The sequence below is a fragment of the Ranitomeya variabilis genome, chromosome 2, assembly GCF_051348905.1.
Source record: "Ranitomeya variabilis isolate aRanVar5 chromosome 2, aRanVar5.hap1, whole genome shotgun sequence".
Lineage (NCBI taxonomy): Eukaryota > Metazoa > Chordata > Amphibia > Anura > Dendrobatidae > Ranitomeya > Ranitomeya variabilis.
This window is the reverse complement of record NC_135233.1, coordinates 329,532,774-329,551,988: the sequence shown is the minus strand read 5'-3', so window position 1 is coordinate 329,551,988 and position 19,215 is coordinate 329,532,774. Positions and strand designations below refer to the sequence as shown.

The window sequence follows — 19,215 nt, the reverse complement described above, 5'->3', positions numbered from 1 at the left end:
TTAGTTCATGGTCAGTATAGTTCCATCTTCCGAGAGCTTGTCCCTCTATAGGCTTGCTATGATCTCTGCCTGCAGAGATCATGACAGTTTGACCGGCCACTAAAGTGTTAAAGACCCAGGTTGAGAAAGGAGAGTTATAAGAAGTCTGCTGGAATTTTTTTTTTTTTTTTTTTTTTTCCTCCAGTCTGCCTTGCTGCAGTCTTTTTTCTCTCTCTCCTCCTAATCTCTGTATGCTCTGTGTGCACCTGACAATAATGGATCTCCAGAGTGTAACTGCGGGTTTGAATAATCTCATCACGAAAGTACAAAATTTACAAGATTTTGTAGTACATGCTCCGGTATCTGAGCCGAGAATTCCTTTGCCGGAGTTCTTCACAGGGAATAGAGCTAGCTTCCAGAATTTCCGAAATAATTGTAAGCTTTATTTGTCCCTGAAGTCTCGTTCAGCTGGAGACCCTGCTCAGCAGGTTAGGATTGTGATTTCCTTGCTCAGGGGTGACCCTCAAGATTGGGCCTTCTCATTGCCAGCAGGGGATCCTGCGTTACGCGATGTGGATGCGTTTTTTCTGGCCTTGGGCTTGCTTTATGAGGAACCTCATTTGGAACTTCAGGCAGAAAAAACTTTGATGGCACTATCTCAGGGGCAAGACGAAGCTGAAGTTTTCTGCCAAAAATTCCGTAAATGGTCTGTGCTTACTCAGTGGAATGAGTGCGCCTTGGCGGCAACTTTCAGAGAAGGTCTCTCTGATGCCGTTAAGGATGTTATGGTGGGGTTCCCTTTGCCTGCAGGTCTGAATGAGTCCATGACAATGGCTATTCAGATTGATAGGCGTCTGCGGGAGCGCAAACCGATGCACCATCTGGCGGTGTCTATGGAAAAGACGCCAGAAAGTATGCAGTGTGATAGAATTCTGTCCAGGAGCGAGCGACAGAATTTTAGACGGAAGAATGGATTGTGTTTCTATTGTGGGGATTCTACTCATGTTATATCGGCATGCTCTAGGCGTACAAAGAAGCTTGATAAGTCTGTTTCCATTGGCACCATTCAGTCTAAGTTTATTTTGTCTGTAACCCTGATTTGCTCTTTGTCATCCATTGCCACGGACGCCTATGTTGACTCTGGCGCCGCTCTGAGTCTTATGGATTGGTCCTTCGCCAATCGTTGTGGTTTTGATTTAGAGCCTTTGGAGACTCTTATTCCTCTGAAGGGGATTGACTCCACCCCATTGGCTAATAATAAACCACAATACTGGACACAAGTAACCATGCGTATCAATCCGGATCACCAGGAGATTATTCGTTTCCTGGTGCTGTATAATTTACATGACGATTTGGTACTGGGATTGCCATGGTTGCAGTCTCACAACCCAGTCTTGGACTGGAGAGCTATGTCTGTGTTGAGCTGGGGATGTAAGGGTATTCATGGGGACGTACCTTTGGTTTCTATTTCGTCGTCCATTCCCTCTGAAGTCCCTGAGTTCCTCTCTGATTATCAAGACGTCTTTGACGAACCCAAGCTTGGGTCGTTACCTCCGCACCGTGAGTGCGATTGTGCCATAGATTTGATACCGGGTTGTAAATATCCAAAGGGTCGTTTGTTTAATTTGTCTGTGCCGGAACATGCTGCTATGCGGGAATATATAAAGGAGTCTTTGGAAAAGGGACATATTCGTCCATCTTCTTCTCCCTTGGGAGCTGGGTTTTTCTTTGTCTCAAAAAAAGACGGCTCTTTGAGACCATGTATTGATTATCGGCTTCTGAATAAGATCACTGTTAAGTATCAATACCCATTGCCATTGCTTACTGATTTGTTTGCTCGTATAGAGGGTGCTAAGTGGTTCTCTAAAATTGATCTTCGTGGGGCGTATAATTTGGTGCGGATCAGGCAGGGGGATGAGTGGAAGACCGCATTTAATACGCCCGAGGGCCACTTTGAGTATTTGGTCATGCCTTTTGGTCTTTCTAATGCCCCTTCAGTTTTCCAGTCTTTTATGCATGATATTTTCCGCGATTTTCTGGATAAATTTATGATAATATATCTGGATGATATTCTGATTTTTTCTGATGACTGGGACTCTCATGTCCAGCAGGTCAGGAGAGTTTTTCAGGTTCTGCGGTCTAATTCTTTATGTGTGAAGGGGTCTAAGTGCGTTTTTGGGGTCCAGAAAATTTCCTTTTTGGGGTATATTTTTTCTCCCTCTTCCATTGAGATGGATCCCGTCAAGGTGCAAGCTATTTGTGACTGGACTCAGCCCTCCTCTCTTAAGGGTCTTCAGAGATTTTTGGGCTTTGCCAACTTTTACCGCCGATTTATTGCTGGTTTTTCGGATGTCGTTAAACCACTGACTGATTTGACCAGACAAGGCGCTGATGTTGCTAATTGGTCCCCTCATGCTGTAGAGGCCTTTCAGGAGCTTAAGCGCCGTTTTGCCTCTGCCCCTGTGTTGCGTCAGCCTGATGTGAATCTGCCTTTTCGGGTTGAGGTTGACGCTTCGGAGATCGGAGCTGGGGCGGTGTTGTCGCAGAGAGGTTCCGACTGCTCCGTCATTAGGCCTTGTGCCTTCTTTTCTCGCAGGTTTTCGCCCGCAGAGCGGAATTATGATGTTGGGAATCGGGAGCTTTTGGCCATGAAGTGGGCGTTTGAGGAGTGGCGCCATTGGCTCGAGGGGGCTAGGCATCAGGTGGTGGTATTGACTGACCACAAAAATTTGATTTATCTTGAGACTGCCAGACGCCTGAATCCTAGACAGGCGCGCTGGTCTTTATTTTTTTCTCGCTTTAATTTTGTGGTGTCATACCTACCGGGTTCTAAGAATGTTAAGGCAGATGCCCTTTCTAGGAGTTTTGACCCGGACTCTCCTGGTAATTCTGAACCCACAGGTATCCTTAGGGAGGGAGTAATTTTGTCGGCCGTTTCTCCTGATCTGCGGCGGTCCTTGCAAGAGTTTCAGGCGGATAGACCGGATCGTTGTCCGCCTGATAGACTGTTTGTTCCGGATGATTGGACCAGCAGAGTCATCTCTGAGGTACATTCTTCTGCATTGGCAGGTCATCCCGGAATTTTTGGTACCAGGGATTTGGTGGCAAGATCCTTCTGGTGGCCTTCTCTGTCACGAGATGTGCGAGTCTTTGTGCAGTCATGTGACGTTTGTGCTCGGGCCAAGTCTTGTAGTTCTCGGGCTAGCGGACTGCTGTTGCCCTTGCCTATTCCTAAGAGGCCTTGGACACACATCTCGATGGATTTTATTTCAGATCTGCCTGTTTCCCAGAAGATGTCTGTCATCTGGGTGGTCTGTGACCGTTTCTCTAAAATGGTCCATTTGGTTCCTCTGCCCAAGTTGCCTTCTTCTTCTGAGTTGGTTCCTCTGTTTTTTCAGAATGTTGTCCGATTGCACGGTATTCCTGAGAATATTGTTTCTGACAGAGGTACCCAATTTGTGTCTAGATTTTGGCGGGCATTCTGTGCTAGGATGGGCATAGATTTGTCTTTTTCATCTGCTTTTCACCCTCAGACTAATGGCCAGACCGAGCGGACTAATCAGACCCTTGAGACATATCTGAGGTGTTTTGTCTCTGCTGACCAGGATGATTGGGTTGCTTTTTTGCCATTGGCAGAGTTCGCCCTCAATAATCGGGCCAGTTCTTCCACCTTGGTGTCCCCGTTTTTCTGTAATTCGGGGTTTCACCCTCGATTTTCCTCCGGTCAGGTGGAATCCTCGGATTGTCCTGGAGTAGATGCGGTGGTGGAGAGATTGCATCACATCTGGGGGCAGGTTATGGACAATTTGAAGTTGTCACAGGAGAAGACTCAGCGTTTTGCCAACCGTCATCGTCGTGTTGGTTCTCGGCTTTGTGTTGGAGATTTAGTGTGGCTGTCTTCTCGTTTTGTCCCTATGAGGGTCTCTTCTCCTAAGTTTAAACCTCGGTTCATCGGCCCTTATAGAATATTGGAGATTCTTAATCCTGTTTCTTTCCGTTTGGACCTCCCTGCGTCCTTTTCCATTCATAACGTTTTTCATCGGTCGTTATTGCGCAGGTATGAGGTACCTGTTGTACCTTCTGTTGAGCCTCCTGCTCCGGTGTTGGTTGAGGGTGAGTTGGAGTACGTTGTGGAGAAAATTTTGGACTCTCGTGTTTCCAGACGGAAACTCCAGTATCTGGTCAACTGGAAGGGTTACGGCCAGGAGGATAATTCTTGGGTCAATGCATCTGATGTTCATGCTTCTGATCTTGTTCGTGCCTTCCATAGGGCTCATCCTGGTCGCCCTGGTGGATCTGGTGAGGGTTCGGTGCCCCCTCCTTGAGGGGGGGGTACTGTTGTGAATTTGGATTCTGGGCTCCCCCGGTGGCCGCTTGTGGAATTGGACTTGTCATCCTCTTTCCTGTTTCACCTGATTCCATCAGTAGTGGGTGTCGCTATTTAAGCTCATTTCTCTGGTGGTTTCTTGCCGGTCAACAATGTTATCTGATGCCTCTCAGTGCTTGTTCCTGCTTCTAGACAACTACTGATAAGTTGGACTTTTGTCCATGTTTTGTTTTGCCTATTTGTTCCAGTTCGCAGCTGAAGTTTTGTTACTGTGTCTGGAAAGCTCTCGTCGATCAGGGATTGCTACTCTGGCGTTATGAGTTAATGCCAGAGTTTAAGGTAATCTCTGGATGGTGTTTTGTTAGTATTTTTCTGCTATCTAGTAAGCGGACCTCAAATTTGCTAAGACTATTTTCCTGCTGCGTTTGTTGTTTCATCTGAACTCACCGTCATTATATGTGGGGGGCTACTGTCTTCTTTGGAATATTTCTCTAGAGGTGAGCCATGTCTTATATTTCCCTCTGCTAGCTATTTAGGTCTTAGGCCAGAGCTGGGCATCTAGCGATAAATTGGAAATGCTACCTGGCTATTTCTAGTTGCGCGGCAGGCTTAGTTCATGGTCAGTATAGTTCCATCTTCCGAGAGCTTGTCCCTCTATAGGCTTGCTATGATCTCTGCCTGCAGAGATCATGACACTCAGGTTCTTGCAGAGCAGCAACAGCTTACATGTCCAGCAAATGCAGATGGAAGTAAACCCGAGCAGCAGATGAAGGAGGATTACTGGAACTGGTGTATGCAGCAGGAACTCAGAGCAGAGTAGCAGGATAACCCCACAGGTTCACAGGAGCAGGTATATAGCCAGGGAGTCACCAGAGGTCAGGAGCTGGATACAAGGCAGAATACTCTAGCACAGACTGAAGGCTGGGGTGGAGTTTTATAGCAGGAAGACCCAGTGCACATGAGACCAAAGACGCCATCTTGGAAAAGGGCAGTAATGCACAAAAAGGTAATAAAAAATGTTCAGAGTCCTGACACCAGGGGGACGGTGGAGCAAAGTCATAGGGGGCAGGGTTGCTGCTGCAGGAAGCCGGTGGCAGGAGTGGGGCGATGCTACAGGGCCTGGACTGGAAGAAGGGGGTGTTCTGGCGGTAAGAGGCTGTGGGCCCTGGGCTTCAAGAAAATATCGGTGCTCAGGCTCGTCGTTGAGACCGGACTACATAACACCACCCCATTTTAATCCCAAATTTGGGGGAAGAAAGTGCATCATAGTCTGAAAAATAGAGTACCTTTTGAATTTATGACAGCATTCAGTTTTTTTAGGGTAGTAGTCTATATCAGCATGGTACATCTGGAATTGGCAATCTTTTCCCACTGTTGTAGTAACGAGCATCAAGACACTGATTTCTAAAATATACCGTAATGCTGTAGTATTGTTTTTTATAGTAAACAATTGCAGGTTGAATACCCTAAAGGGACAAAAAAGTGAGAAATATAAAGGTTTTAAAAATATATTAAAAAAAACAAATAAAAAACATAAAAATGTGACTTATCCCTCATTTTTCCCAATTAAATATAAAAAAAATGTCAAAAATAAAAAATATATAACTATTTGGCATCACAGCATTCAATCTATCAAAGTATAAAATTATCCTGATTGGTAAATACTGTAAAGTGAAAAAATCAAAATGCAATTAAAACGCAATATGTAACCTAAAATTGTGTAAATAAAAACATCAGAACATTACACAAAAACAAGCCCTCACACAACTCAATTGATGGAAAAATAAAAAATTTTCGGATCTCAAAAAATTAAGACACAAACCACATTTTTTTTCAGTTCAATTTTTAAGCCAAGCAAAATAGTAAAAAAAACTATCCTTGTTTGGCATCTACTAAATGGTACTGATCTGGAGAATCATGTTTTCAGGTAATTTTAACTGGACATTGACTGCCCCAAAAATAAAACCTGAAAAACAATGGAGGAATTGCATTTTTTTCCCCACCATTTCACCACACTTGGATTTTTTTTTGCCATTTTTTCTTACTTTATATGGTAAAATAAATAATATCAGCCAAAACTTTAACTCATCCAGCAAAAAACGAGCCCACATACGTTTGTTGAAATAAAAATTAAAAGGTTATGGCTATTTGAAAAAGGGTAGGAAAAAAATGAAAATGGAAAAACGAAAATTGGCTGTATCCTGAAAGGGTAATTAACTAGCTGGACGTGATATGACCCCACAGGGCCCTGATCTCAACACCATGGAGTCTGTCCGGGATTATATGTAGAGACAGGAGGATCTGCACAAGCGACATCCACAGAAGATCTGTGGTCAGTTCTCCAAGATGTTTGGAACAACCTCCCTTTCTTTCAAAAACTGTGTGTGCGAGTGTAAAGAGAAGAATTGATGCTGTTTTGAAAGCAAATGGCGGTCACACCTAATATTGATATAGATTTTTTTTTTCATTCAATTTACATTTTGTTAATTGATAAAATAATCTAGTATCATTGCTATTTATGAAAACATTCCTACTTTGCAGCTTTTTTTCGAAACCTGTGTAAATCTTTTTCACAATACTGTAGATGTTCTACCTTTAATCCCGGAACAATAGCAGTTTATTCTGAACAGTTTATTCTGTCCACATGATCAAATAATTCATTTGTTATATGTTTCTGATACAGGAATCCCTCTAGTTGTTGTTGCTGCATTACTCTCTGCTAATGTTCATTTTTATGGAGACATGTATGAGGACAAGAAGTTAGAGAACCCTGCTGTATTGTAAGTATTAATCGGCTTTACTCTGAATAATGTTTTGCTTTTGCAAATAATAACACATACATTTTATAGTATAGATTGTAACAATAGTGCTGATGCCAATTATATTTATTTTTCACTCTTTTTTAATTATTTTTAAACACTGTGTAAGTTAATTTTTTTTTTGATCACAGCATCGAATGCGCTAAACATCTGGGCCATTGCCTGTGTAGGCACAAAGGAGTGACTACATGAGCAAGTATTTCACGCTCTCTCTTTTTCTAAGGTCCCCAGTATGTGAGAGTTAGAAAGAAAGCATGCTCTATGAAGTTTACAAATTTCATCTTTCCTTTAAACAGTAGATAATGGACAGGTGAAGTGATACGCTATGGTTTTTCTCCTCCTGGAGTCATGCACAGTGTTGTGGAAGAGCATTAGGGTAGACACCAAGGACCTCGAACACGTTGCCGATGTTGTTCAAATCAGGGCGGCAATCAGTCGGAGACAACACACACAACAGTATCAGTTGATGTGCAAAGCTTTATATGACCCGAACATAAGGGTTTTATTGTACTCACAGATGTTATCAGCATAAAGGCTGTGAATCATTGATTTTGGTAACTACCCCGAATACCCAGTGTAACCCGGGTCTCAACGTTTTCAGCAATTCTCAGTAGTTTCGGTAAACCAACATCCTGTCTCCATGCTTTTTTGAACTAGACCCATAAATCTAATACAAAGCACAGAGTTATTAAAGCTAGATATATAGATATAAATTGTTTAAATGATAATCAAAGGAAGTTATAAAATATTATCTAGAACAGGTACTGAATACAGGGACAGGATCATATTCCTGCTGCTTCTCTCCTCTTTCAAACTAAATGTACTAAAAATCATCTTAACCTGGTTTAGTGTCCCTCGGCTGAGTACTTCTACTCTGTTGTTTCAGCAATCGGTAGGAATTCTGTCACAAGTACTCCCAATGATCAAACGTTTTCGAAAATTTCAGCTACTCATTTAAGTTTTCCACAAAAAATAGGATATTTGCTTAAAAAACTTTGAGTAAATGCAAAGCTGTGATTTTACTACATTTTTGTTTTCCGTTTACAAATATCAATTATTTTTGCAGCTGTTGGATAAGGAACGATACAGTGTTTTACACGGCTGTTGTATGCTATTTCGGATTGATCTTCATTCTCAACATTTCTATGTTCATCGTTGTACTTGTACAAATCAAGACCCTAAAGTCTACCCGGACAAAGGATTGGAAGACGCTCTTCCTGCATGACATTAAAAGTACTCTCAGTCTCGGCCTCTTACTTGGACTAACCTGGGGTTTTATCTTCCTGGCCTGGGGTCCTGTACGAGTCGCCTTTTCATATCTATTTGTTATTTTTAATACATTACTAGGTACGTGCTGCAAATATTTTTAACTAAAAAAATACAAAGATCACAAAATAAATGTAAATTTAACAATTAATTACATGCGTTTACATAAGGAAGTATCTGTAATATTTAACAAGCTATAGGACATATTCCCTTTTAAATTCGTCATAAGGATGCTTTGCATTGGAACCTTGTGTTGAATTAATTAATTTGCTAATGCTGTTGTGTTCTATTTTATTATTTTTCTTTTTTTATTTTCTTTGTTTTCTTTTACTATTATGACTAGTGTTGAGCATTCCGATGCTGCAAGTATCGGGTATCGGCCGATACTTGCTGTATCGGAATTCCGATACCGGGATTCCGATACTCTTGTGGTATCGGGTATCGGGTATCGGAACAACATTAATGTTAAAATGTGTAAAATAGAGAATTAAAATAAAAAATATCGCTATACTCACCTGTCCGACGCAGCCGGGACCTCAGCGCAGGAACCGGCAGCGTTGTTTGTTTAAAATTCCCGCTTTTACATGGTTACGCGAAGTCCCGGCTTGTGATTGGTCAGGGCGGCCATGTTGCCGGGCCGCGGACCAATCACAGCAAGCCGTGACGAAAATACGTCACGGCTTGCTGTGATTGGTCCGCGTCCCGGCAACATGGCCGCCATTAACCAATCACAAGCCGTGACGTCACGGGAGGCTGGAAACGCGCTCATTTTAAAAAGGGCGCGTGTCCAGCCTCCCGTGACGTCACGGCTTGTGATTGGTTGCGTCGCGGTCAACCAATCACAAGCCGGGAGGCTGGACACGCGCCCATTTCAAAATGAGCGCGTCCAGCCTCCCGGCTTGTGATTGGTTGATCGCGGCGCAACCAATCACAAGCCGTGACGTCACGGGAGGCTGGACACGCGCCCATTTCAAAATGAGCGCGTCCAGCCTCCCGGCTTGTGATTGGTTGATCGCGGCGCAACCAATCACAAGCCGTGACGTCACGGGAGGCTGGACACGCGCCCATTTCAAAATGAGCGCGTCCAGCCTCCCGGCTTGTGATTGGTTGATCGCGGCGCAACCAATCACAAGCCGTGACGTCACGGGAGGCTGGACACGCGCCCATTTTAAAATGAGCGCGTGTCCAGCCTCCCGTGACGTCCCGGCTTGTGATTGGTCAGGGCGGCCATATTGCCGGGACGCGGACCAATCACAGCAAGCCGTGACGTAATTTCGTCACGGCTTGCTGTGATTGGTCCGCGTCCCGGCAACATGGCCGACCTGACCAATCACAAGCCGGGAATTCACGTAACCAAGTAATAGCGCGATTTTTAAACAAACAACGCTGCCGGTTCCCTCGCTGAAGTCCCGGCTGCGTCGGACAGGTGAGTATAGCGATATTTTTTATTTTAATTCTTTCTTTTACACATTTATATGGTTCCCAGGGCCTGAAGGAGAGTTTCCTCTCCTTCAGACCCTGGGAACCATCAGGGATACCGTCCGATACATGAGTCCCATTGACTTGTATTGGTATCGGGTATCGGTATCGGATTGGATTCCGATACTGTGACGGTATCGGCCGATACTTTCCGATACCGATACTTTCAAGTATCGGACGGTATCGCTCAACACTAATTATGACATTAACATACAAAAAAAAATGGGGGAAGAGGAAAGGTTTGTACCAGGATACAAATGGGAAAGGGAACGAGGGATGAAAGGAAAGTGAGGGCCCAATAGAATATTAAAAAGATTATTTGATTTACCGTATTCCATGCATATTTGTATTGTATAACTTTTTTCTTTGTCCTATCTTTTATTTTGATTCTTTTTTTTATTAGTTCATCATAACGTACCCATATATTTTAGACTAAAGTTGATTAATGGGTACAGTTTCAATCAAAACGATTATTTTAGCTAATTGATCACAGACCGCCATCCTTTGAAATTACCGTAAGTTGGCTGAAACTTTTTTCAGCTGAAAGATGTTTAAAAATATTACTTAATTAGAAGTGATAGTGCAAATGTTCTTAGTGTAGTGCTGGATTAACTCTTAAAAATCATAAATGTACATACTACTATGTAGTGAACACTTTTGTAATGGCACATGCCTTAAATATGACAATAAAGAGACATTAAATGCAATAAATATTACATTCTTAATTTTTCTTCCATGTTAGGATTTTTTATTTTTGTGTTCCACTGTCTAATTAAGGAGAATGTAAGAAGACATTGGAGGATGTACCTTTGCTGTGGCAAGTGTAGAATTGACAATTATTCAGGTGCGGTTACTTTTACCGTAATACTATTTTAAAATCTGTCATGTGTGATTGAGTCACATTTTTGCTTTTTTCTGGGGTAACTCTTTCAATGGACTTTTTGATTGTTTTTCTTTGTGCTTTTTAAAATAAATCACAAATAACCCTATAATGAGTTGACGTTCTTTAGATTTAACGCTTTTATTTTTTTCCTCCCTTTCTTTCGGGAGTCATAACTTTTATTTTTTCGTCAACATAGCCACATGAGAACTTGTCTTTTGGGGACAATTTATACGGTAGTTTTGAAGTTTTGAATGACGCTTTTCATTTTACCATACAATGTACTGAAAAGTAGGAAAAAAATTGCAAGTGCATTTAAATGCTAAAAAAACAAGCACATTTTCGCCATTGTTTTTTGGAATTAATTTTTGATTCTTTAGGTCAGTATGATTAAAGCAATATCAAACTTATAGGGTTTTTAAATATATTTTAGTGGTTAAAAAAAATTCTGAACTTTACAAAAATTGGATTGCGTTGCCATTTTCTGATACTTGTAACTTTTATATTTATCCATCGATGGGGAACTTCAAGATTTTATTGTTCAAAATTAGCAAAATTAGGGACCTTCAAAACTTAACATTTAACCCCTTAGTGACAGAGCCAATTTGGTACTTAATGACCGAGCCAGTTTTTACAATTCTGACCACTGTCACTTTAAGAGGTTAAAACTCTGGAATGCTTTATCGGATCCCGCTGATTCTGAGATTGTTTTTTCGTGACATATTGTACTTCAAGTTAGTGGTAACATTTCTTCGATATTACTTGCGATTATTTATGAAAAAAATGGAAATATGGCGAAAATTTTTAAAATTTTGCAATTTTTAAACTTTGTATTTTTATGCCCTTAAATCAGAGAGATATTTCACAAAAAATAGTTAATAAATAACATTTCCCACATGTCTACTTTACATCAGCACAATTTTGGAAACAATTTTTTTTTTTGTTAGGGAGTTATAAGGGTTAAAAGTTGACCAGCAATTTCTCATTTTTACAACACCATGTTTTTTTTAGGGACCACATCACCTTTGAAGTCATTTTGAGGGGTCTATATGATAGAAAATAACCAAGTGTGACAACATTCTAAAAACTGCACCCCTCAAGCTGCTCAAAACCACATTCAAGAAGTTTATTAACCTTTTACGTACTTCACAGGAACTGAAACAATGTGGAAGAAAAAAATGAACATTTAACTTTTTTTTGCAAACATTTTACTTCAGAACCATTTTTTTTAATTTTGACAAGTGTAAAAACAGAAATTTAACCATAAATTTTGTTGTGCAATTTTTCCTGAGTACGCCGATACCCCATATGTGGAGGTAAACCACTGTTTGGGCGCACCGCAGAGCTTGGAAGAGAAGGAGCACCGTTTGACTGTTTCAATGCAGAATTGGCTGGAATTGAGATCGGACGCCATGTCGCGTTTGGAGAGCCCCTAATGTGCCTAAACAGTGGAAACCCCCCACAAATGACACCATTTTGGAAACTAGACCCCTTAAGGAACTTATCTTGATGTGTGGTGAGCACTTTGAACCCCCAAGTGCTTCACAGAAGTTTATAACGTAGAGCCGTGAAAATAAAAAATCGCATTTGTTTTCACAAAAATGATTTTTTCGCCCACAAATTCTTAATTTCACAAGGGTAACAGGAGAAATTAGAGCACAAAAGTTGTTGTGCAATTTCTCCTGAGTACGTCGATACCCCATATGTGTAGGTAAACCACTGTTTGGGCGCACCGCAGAGCTTGGAAGTGAAGGAGCACCGTTTGACTTTTTCAATGTAGAATTGGCTGGAATTGAGATCGGACGCCATGTCACGTTTGGAGAACCGCTGATGTGCCTAAACAGTGGAGACCCCCCACAAATGACACTATTTTGGAAACTAGACCCCTTAAGGAACTTATCTAGATGTGTGGTGAGCACTTTAAACCCCCAGGTGCTTCACAGAAGTTTATGACGTAGAGTTGTGAAAATAAAAAAATCGCATTTTTTCTACAAAAATGATCTTTTTGCCTCCAAATTTTTATTTTACCAAGGGTAACAGGAGAAAATGGACCCCAGAAGTTGTTGTACAATTTGCCTTGAGTACGCCGACACCCCATATGTGGGGGTAAACCACTGTTTCGGCGCATGGCTGAGCTTGGAAGCAAAGGAGCGCCATTTGACTTTTCAATGCAAAATTGACTGGAATTGAGATCGGACGCCATGTCGCGTTTGGAGAGCCCCTAATGTGTCTAAACAGTGGAAACCCCCCAAAAGTGACCCCATTTTGGAAACTAGACCCCCCCATGGAACTTATCTAGATGTGTAGTGAGAACTTTGAATGCCCAAGTGCATCACAGAAGTTTATAATGCAGAGTCGTGAAAATAAAAAATATATTTTTTAACAATAAAGATTTTTTAGCCCCCAAGTTTTTATTTTCACAAGGGTAACAAGAGAAATTGGACCCCAAAAGTTGTTGTCCAATTTGTCCTGAGTATGCTGGTACCCCATATGTGGGGGTAAACCACTGTTTGGGCGCACGGCAGAGCTCGGAAGGGAAGGAGCGCCATTTTGGAATGCAGACTTTGATAGAATTGTCTGCGGGCGTTATGTTGCGTTTGCAGACCCCTAATGTACCTAAACAGTAGAAACCCCCAACAAGTGACCCCATTTTGGAAAATAGACCCCCCAAGGAACTTATCTAGATATGTGGTGAGAACTTTGAATGCCCAAGTGCTTCACAGAAGTTTATAATGCAGAGTAGTGAAAATAAAATAAAATTTTTTTTCCCACAAAAAAGATTTTTTTAGCCCCCAAATTTTTATTTTCACAAGGGTAACAAGAGAAATTGGACCCCAAAAGTTGTTGTCCAATTTGTCCTGAGTATGCTGGTACCCAATATGTGGGGGTAAACCACTGTTTGGGCGCTCGGCAGAGCTCGGAAGGGAAGGAGCGCCATTTTGAAATGCAGGCTTTGATAGAATGGTCTGCGGGCGTTATGTTGCGTTTGCAGAGCCACTGATGTACCTAAACAGTAGAAACCCCCCACAAGTGACCCCATTTTGAAAACTAGACCCCCCCATGGAACTTATCTAGATATGTGGTGAGAACTTTGAATGCCCAAGTGCTTCACAGAAGTTTATAATGCAGAGTAGTGAAAATAGAAAATATTTTTTTTTTCCACAAAAAAGATTTTTTAGCCCCCAAGTTTTTATTTTATCAAGGGTAACAAGAGAAATTGGATGCTAATATTTGTTCTCCAATTTGTCCTGAGTATGCTGGTACCCCATATGTGGGGGTAAACCACTGTTTTGGCACACGGCAGAGCTCGGAAAAGAAGGAGCGCCATTTTGGAATTCAGACTTTGATAGAATTGTCTGTGGGTGTTATGTTGCGTTTGCAGAGCCCCTGATGTACCTAAACAGTAGAAACCCCCATATGTGGGGGTAAACCACTGTTTGGGCGCACGGCAGAGCTCAGAAGGGTGGGAGAACCATTTGACTTTTTTAGCGCAAAATTGGCTGTCGTGTTTGGAGACCCCCTGATGTACCTAAACAGTGGAAACCCCCAAATTATAACTCCAACCCTAACTCCAACACACCCCTAACCCTAATCTCAACCCGATCCATAATCCTAATCACAACCCTAACGATAATCACAACCCTAACCCCAAAACAGCCCTAATCTCAACCCTAACCATAACCCTAATCAAAACCCTAAATCCCACACACCCCTAACCCTAATCCCAACCCTAATCCCAACCCTAACGTTAATCCCAACCCTAATCCCAAACGTAACCCTAATCCCAACCTTAATCCCAAATGTAACCCTAATTCCAACCCTAATCCAAACCCTAACCCTAATCCCAACTCTAACCCTAACTTTAGCCCCAACCCTAACCCTAACTTTAGCCCCAACCCTACCTATAACTTTAGCCCCGTCGTCACAAAAAAAGTTCAATGTAACCTTTTTTTTGTACGTCGCGTCCGCCATTTCCGCGCATGCGTGGCCGTAACTCTGCCCCCTCCTCCCCAGGACATAGACTGGGCAGCGGATGCGTTGAAAAACTGCATCCGCTGCCCACGTTGTGCACAATTTTCACAACGTGCGTCGAAATGTCGGGCCGACGCATTGCGACTGCCCCGTACCGACGCAAGTGTGAAAGAAGCCTAAGGCTACATTCACACTAGCGTCGTACTCGGCCCATCGCAGTGTGTCGGGCCGACGTACCGACGCTAGCGTTGTAAGCGCCGCACAACGGGTGCAGCGGATGCTGTTTTTTCAACGCATCCGCTGCCCCATTATGAGGTTCGGGGAGGCGGGGGCGGAAATGGCGGACACGTCGCACAAAAAAAGTTACATGTAGCTTTTTTTTGTGCCGACGGTCCGCCAAAGCACGACGCATCCGTCGCACGACGGATGCGACGTGTGGCAATCCGTCGCAATGCGTCGCTAATGCAAGCCAATGGAGAAAAAACGCATCCTGCAAGCACTTTTGCAGGATGCGTTTTTTCTCCAACGACGCATTGCGACGGAAGCCAAAAAACGCTAGTGAAAGTAGCCTAACCCTAACCCTAACCATAACCCTAAATTTAGCCCCAACCCTAACCCTAACCCTAACCCTAGCCCTAACCCTAACCCTAAATTTAGCCCCAACCCTAACCCTAACCCTAATTTTAGCCCCAACTCGTCTCTCCTGACGGCCGGCAGATGGCAGCAGATGGCGGGCGCACTGCGCATGCGCCCGCCATGAGAAGAAAGCCGGCCGGCAGGAGGAGACGGAAGAGGACCCAGGGACACCGGGTGAGTATGATAGGGTCCCCGAATCCCCCTATTTCTCTGTCCTCTGATGTGCGATCACATCAGAGGACAGAGAATTACAGATCGCTTTTTTTTTTTTTTTTGCGGTCGCCGGTAAACTGTTAATTACCGGCGATCGCAAAACATGGGTCGGTGCAAACCGACCCCGATCATGTTCTTTGGGGTCTCGGCTACCTCCGGCAGCCGAGACCCCAAAGATCTTCCGGGTGCCGGGCGGCGGGCGCATTGCACGTGCGCCCGCCATTCTTTCCCCGGAAAAAAGATGGCGGCGCCCACGAGGAGCACCGGGGGAGATAGGTGAGTATTGGGGGGCTATTGGGGGCCATCGGGGACCCTATTTCTCTGTCCTCCGATGTGCGATCACATCGGAGGACAGAGAAATTAAATGGCAAATTGCATTTTTTTTTTGTTGCGACCGCCGGTAAACGGTTAATTACCGGCGATCGCAACTCGGGGGTCGGTAAAAACCCCCCGAATCATGTTCTCTGGGGTCTCGGCTACCCTCGGCAACCGAGACCCCAGAGAAAATCCGACTCTGGGGGGCGCTATTCACTTTTTCCACAGCGCCGTTAATTAACGGTGCTGTGGTTTAAGTACCTTTAGCGGCCGCCGTTAAAAGGTGTATCGGCGGTCGTTAAGGGGTTAATAATAATAATAATAATAATAATAATATACGGACACAACCATAAAAGTCAATATCCCTGAACAAGACTCTTACATATGAACCAAAATAGTTGAGTAAGAAAAAAGACTGTCTATCATAAAGCCATCAACATCAGTAATACCGGCACTGTAGCAAAGAATAGACAAAAATAAACCATTAGGGCCAGAGTGATCTGTATGTAGAAGTGACACGTCACTCACTTTGCCCCAAATGTACAATGGAGATCAATAGTAGGGAATAGCAACAATCTCACCCATCCAATCAGAAATAAGATCTCCACAGTATTCATAAATTCTCCTGTTGAGCTGAAGGCTTTACACCATAATCCAATTCAGAGGAAAAATTGCCATTCAGGCCAGGGACCACCTCCCATCCAAATCAGGAGAAAATAGATGCCATTCCGGCTGGGACCACCTCCCAATGCGTTTCATCCCACCGGGACTCATCAGGGGATATGGCAGCCGGAAAAAGAAAACTCCACCATAACTGGTGGTATGTATGTATGAGACTCATATATATACATTTTCATCTTTTACATTTTAAAAATTACAAAAAGGAAATCCTGCCTGGATATTAGCTAGCAGCACCCCCTTTTGAAAGTATCACAGCTTGTAAATACATTTTGTAGCCAGACAACAGTCTTTCAATTCTAGTCAGAGGTCTAGCCACAGATTTTCAATGATGTTCATATCAGGGGACAGTGTGTGCCATTGTAAAACCATCAGCTTTCAACTTTTGAGGTTGTCTATTGTGGATTTTGACGTGTGTTTAGGGTCATATCCATTTGTAGAAGCCATCCTCTTTTCAACTTCAGCTTTTTTTTACAGATAGTGTTATGTTTGCATCAGGAAAGAAATATATCTTGGTACCGTGTTAGCCAGTAGATAGAAAAATATTTAGAATTGAGAGTCCTCAGTGGTTGATACCTTTTAATGGCTAATTGAAAAGATGGTAACAAATTGCAAGCTTTCGAGACTACATACGTCTCTTCATCAGGCATGTGGGGTCATCACAACAGAAACCCTAATCACAGGACAATAAAACAATCCTTATCTAAGAATTGGCCCAATATTTATGGACGTAACTGTTTATCACTAGTGTTGAGCATTCCGATACCGCAAGTATCGGGTATCGGCCGATATTTGCTGTATCGGAATTCCGATACCGAGATCCGATACTTTTGTGGTATCGGGTATCGGTATCGAAACAACATTAATGTGTAAAATAAAGAATTAAAATAAAAAATATTGCTATACTCACCTCTCCGACGCAGCCTGGACCTCACCGAGGGAACCGACAGCGTTGTTTGCTTAAAATGCGCGCTTTTCCTTCCTTCCGTGACGTCACGGCTTCTGATTGGTCGCGTGCCGCCCATGTGGCCGCGACGCGACCAATCACAGCAAGCCGTGACGTAATTTTCAGGTCCTTCTAGGCATTCAGTATTTTAAAATTACGTTCCGGCTTTGTGATTGGTCGCGTCGCGGTCACATGGGCGACGCGACCAATCACAAGCCGTGACGTCACAGGAGGCTGGACACGCGCGCATTTTAAAATGAGGACGGATGTAGCCTTGCCTTGTCCTGTCTCTGTTCCTCCCCAGCTCACCCATTTTGGAGGAACTGTGTCAAACAGGTGTGTAACCTTGAAATGTCCACGAATCCTCCTTGCTCAAAAATTGTGACCCTTTTCAAACCGTTTTAGCATAACCACTTTGATGAATCACTCCCAAAATGTCAGTGATAAAGAGAGATCAGTTTGGCAAAAGACAAATGCAATGGAAAGAACATTATGCTGAAACAAATATAGTAAAATTCATGAAACTCACTTGAAAGTCACTAGATGACTTGCATTTGTTATTTTGATCACAGATGGCAATAGGTACATATGTACCTATTGCCATCTGTGATCAAAATAACAAATCTCTGTCTTTCAACACGACGCATCTCAAATTCATAGCAGGCCTGGGGATCAGCAGAGCCTTTTTTTAGACACCCCTGGTGATCCACTGTTCTGGCAGTGGAACTGTTGCTGGTCATATATTTTCCTTGCTACACCATAGCAGGGGAAATAACTTATTGCAGTGCATCTTTGTGAGCAGTTTCCCTCTCCCATCTAACATAAGGATTGTGCCAATGGGAGAAGAAACATCAGAAAAGGACACTAACATTGCAAAAGTAAAAACAAAATGCTAGTAAAACTCTCTGATATTTTTGTATTCCTTGTTGCTCTACTGTCCTATGTCTCTAACTAAAAAAGTTTTACTAATCACTGCAGACCCTCCACACTAATGATTGGATGTGACGCTAGTGGTAGAACCTGCACCAATCAGATGGAATATTCCTCTAAGCTGGGTAGCAACATACCACCTCAATCTGTGGGAATATTAACATTTAATAAGAGAAAGTGTTTTTGGCAAATTTTGATAGCCTTTTATAGTCTGTGGCCATAAATGACTGAATTTTTGTCATATTATTGAATCGAGACATTTGGCGTTTTATACAAGCTATTAGCACTTACAGTATACAATAAACGTGACCTGATTCAGTACATTGTTAATATTTTTTATGCACTCTTTTCTTTTTTAGATTGGAGTAGACTAAGCAATGGGGATGCACGATATAATGGGCGCATACACGTGTCACCATCTGATTCGTATGAGTCGACAAGGTCTAACAACACTGCTTCTACTTCCAATGCTTCCAGTCTATCAAGCTTCTCCAGGGATACATTTTATGGAGGGAGCCATGTAAATGGTGAGTTGGTAGCCACATTAGCTAAATGTGTGATGAGCTCAAAAGATGCGACTGGTTTCTTGGAAATAATATGTATGTAGGATGCATGCCTGAGATGTCAAGGGTGGCCTTGTGGCTGGAGGAACCTAGTGAACTTAGTGAGGGTCTCAGAAATAAGAACCCCCGTGGGTCATTCATTCATTTATCGCCATGTGATGGCCTTCATCTAACTCACCATGGGCAGATACAAAATAACTTCTGAATCCACC

General features: G+C 42.8%; 1 protein-coding gene across 2 annotated transcripts in view; it reads left to right on the top strand.

The window, feature by feature from the left end:
* Positions 1-19,215, top strand: part of ADGRG4 (adhesion G protein-coupled receptor G4) — a 153,114-nt gene that overhangs the window by 131,378 nt on the left and 2,521 nt on the right. For both annotated transcript variants that reach the window (XM_077285287.1, XM_077285286.1), the window contains exons 20-23: positions 6,990-7,086; positions 8,192-8,472; positions 10,613-10,714; positions 18,800-18,967. In XM_077285287.1, the coding sequence (XP_077141402.1) occupies positions 6,990-7,086; positions 8,192-8,472; positions 10,613-10,714; positions 18,800-18,967 (648 nt within the window). The remainder of the gene's footprint in view (positions 1-6,989; positions 7,087-8,191; positions 8,473-10,612; positions 10,715-18,799; positions 18,968-19,215) is intronic.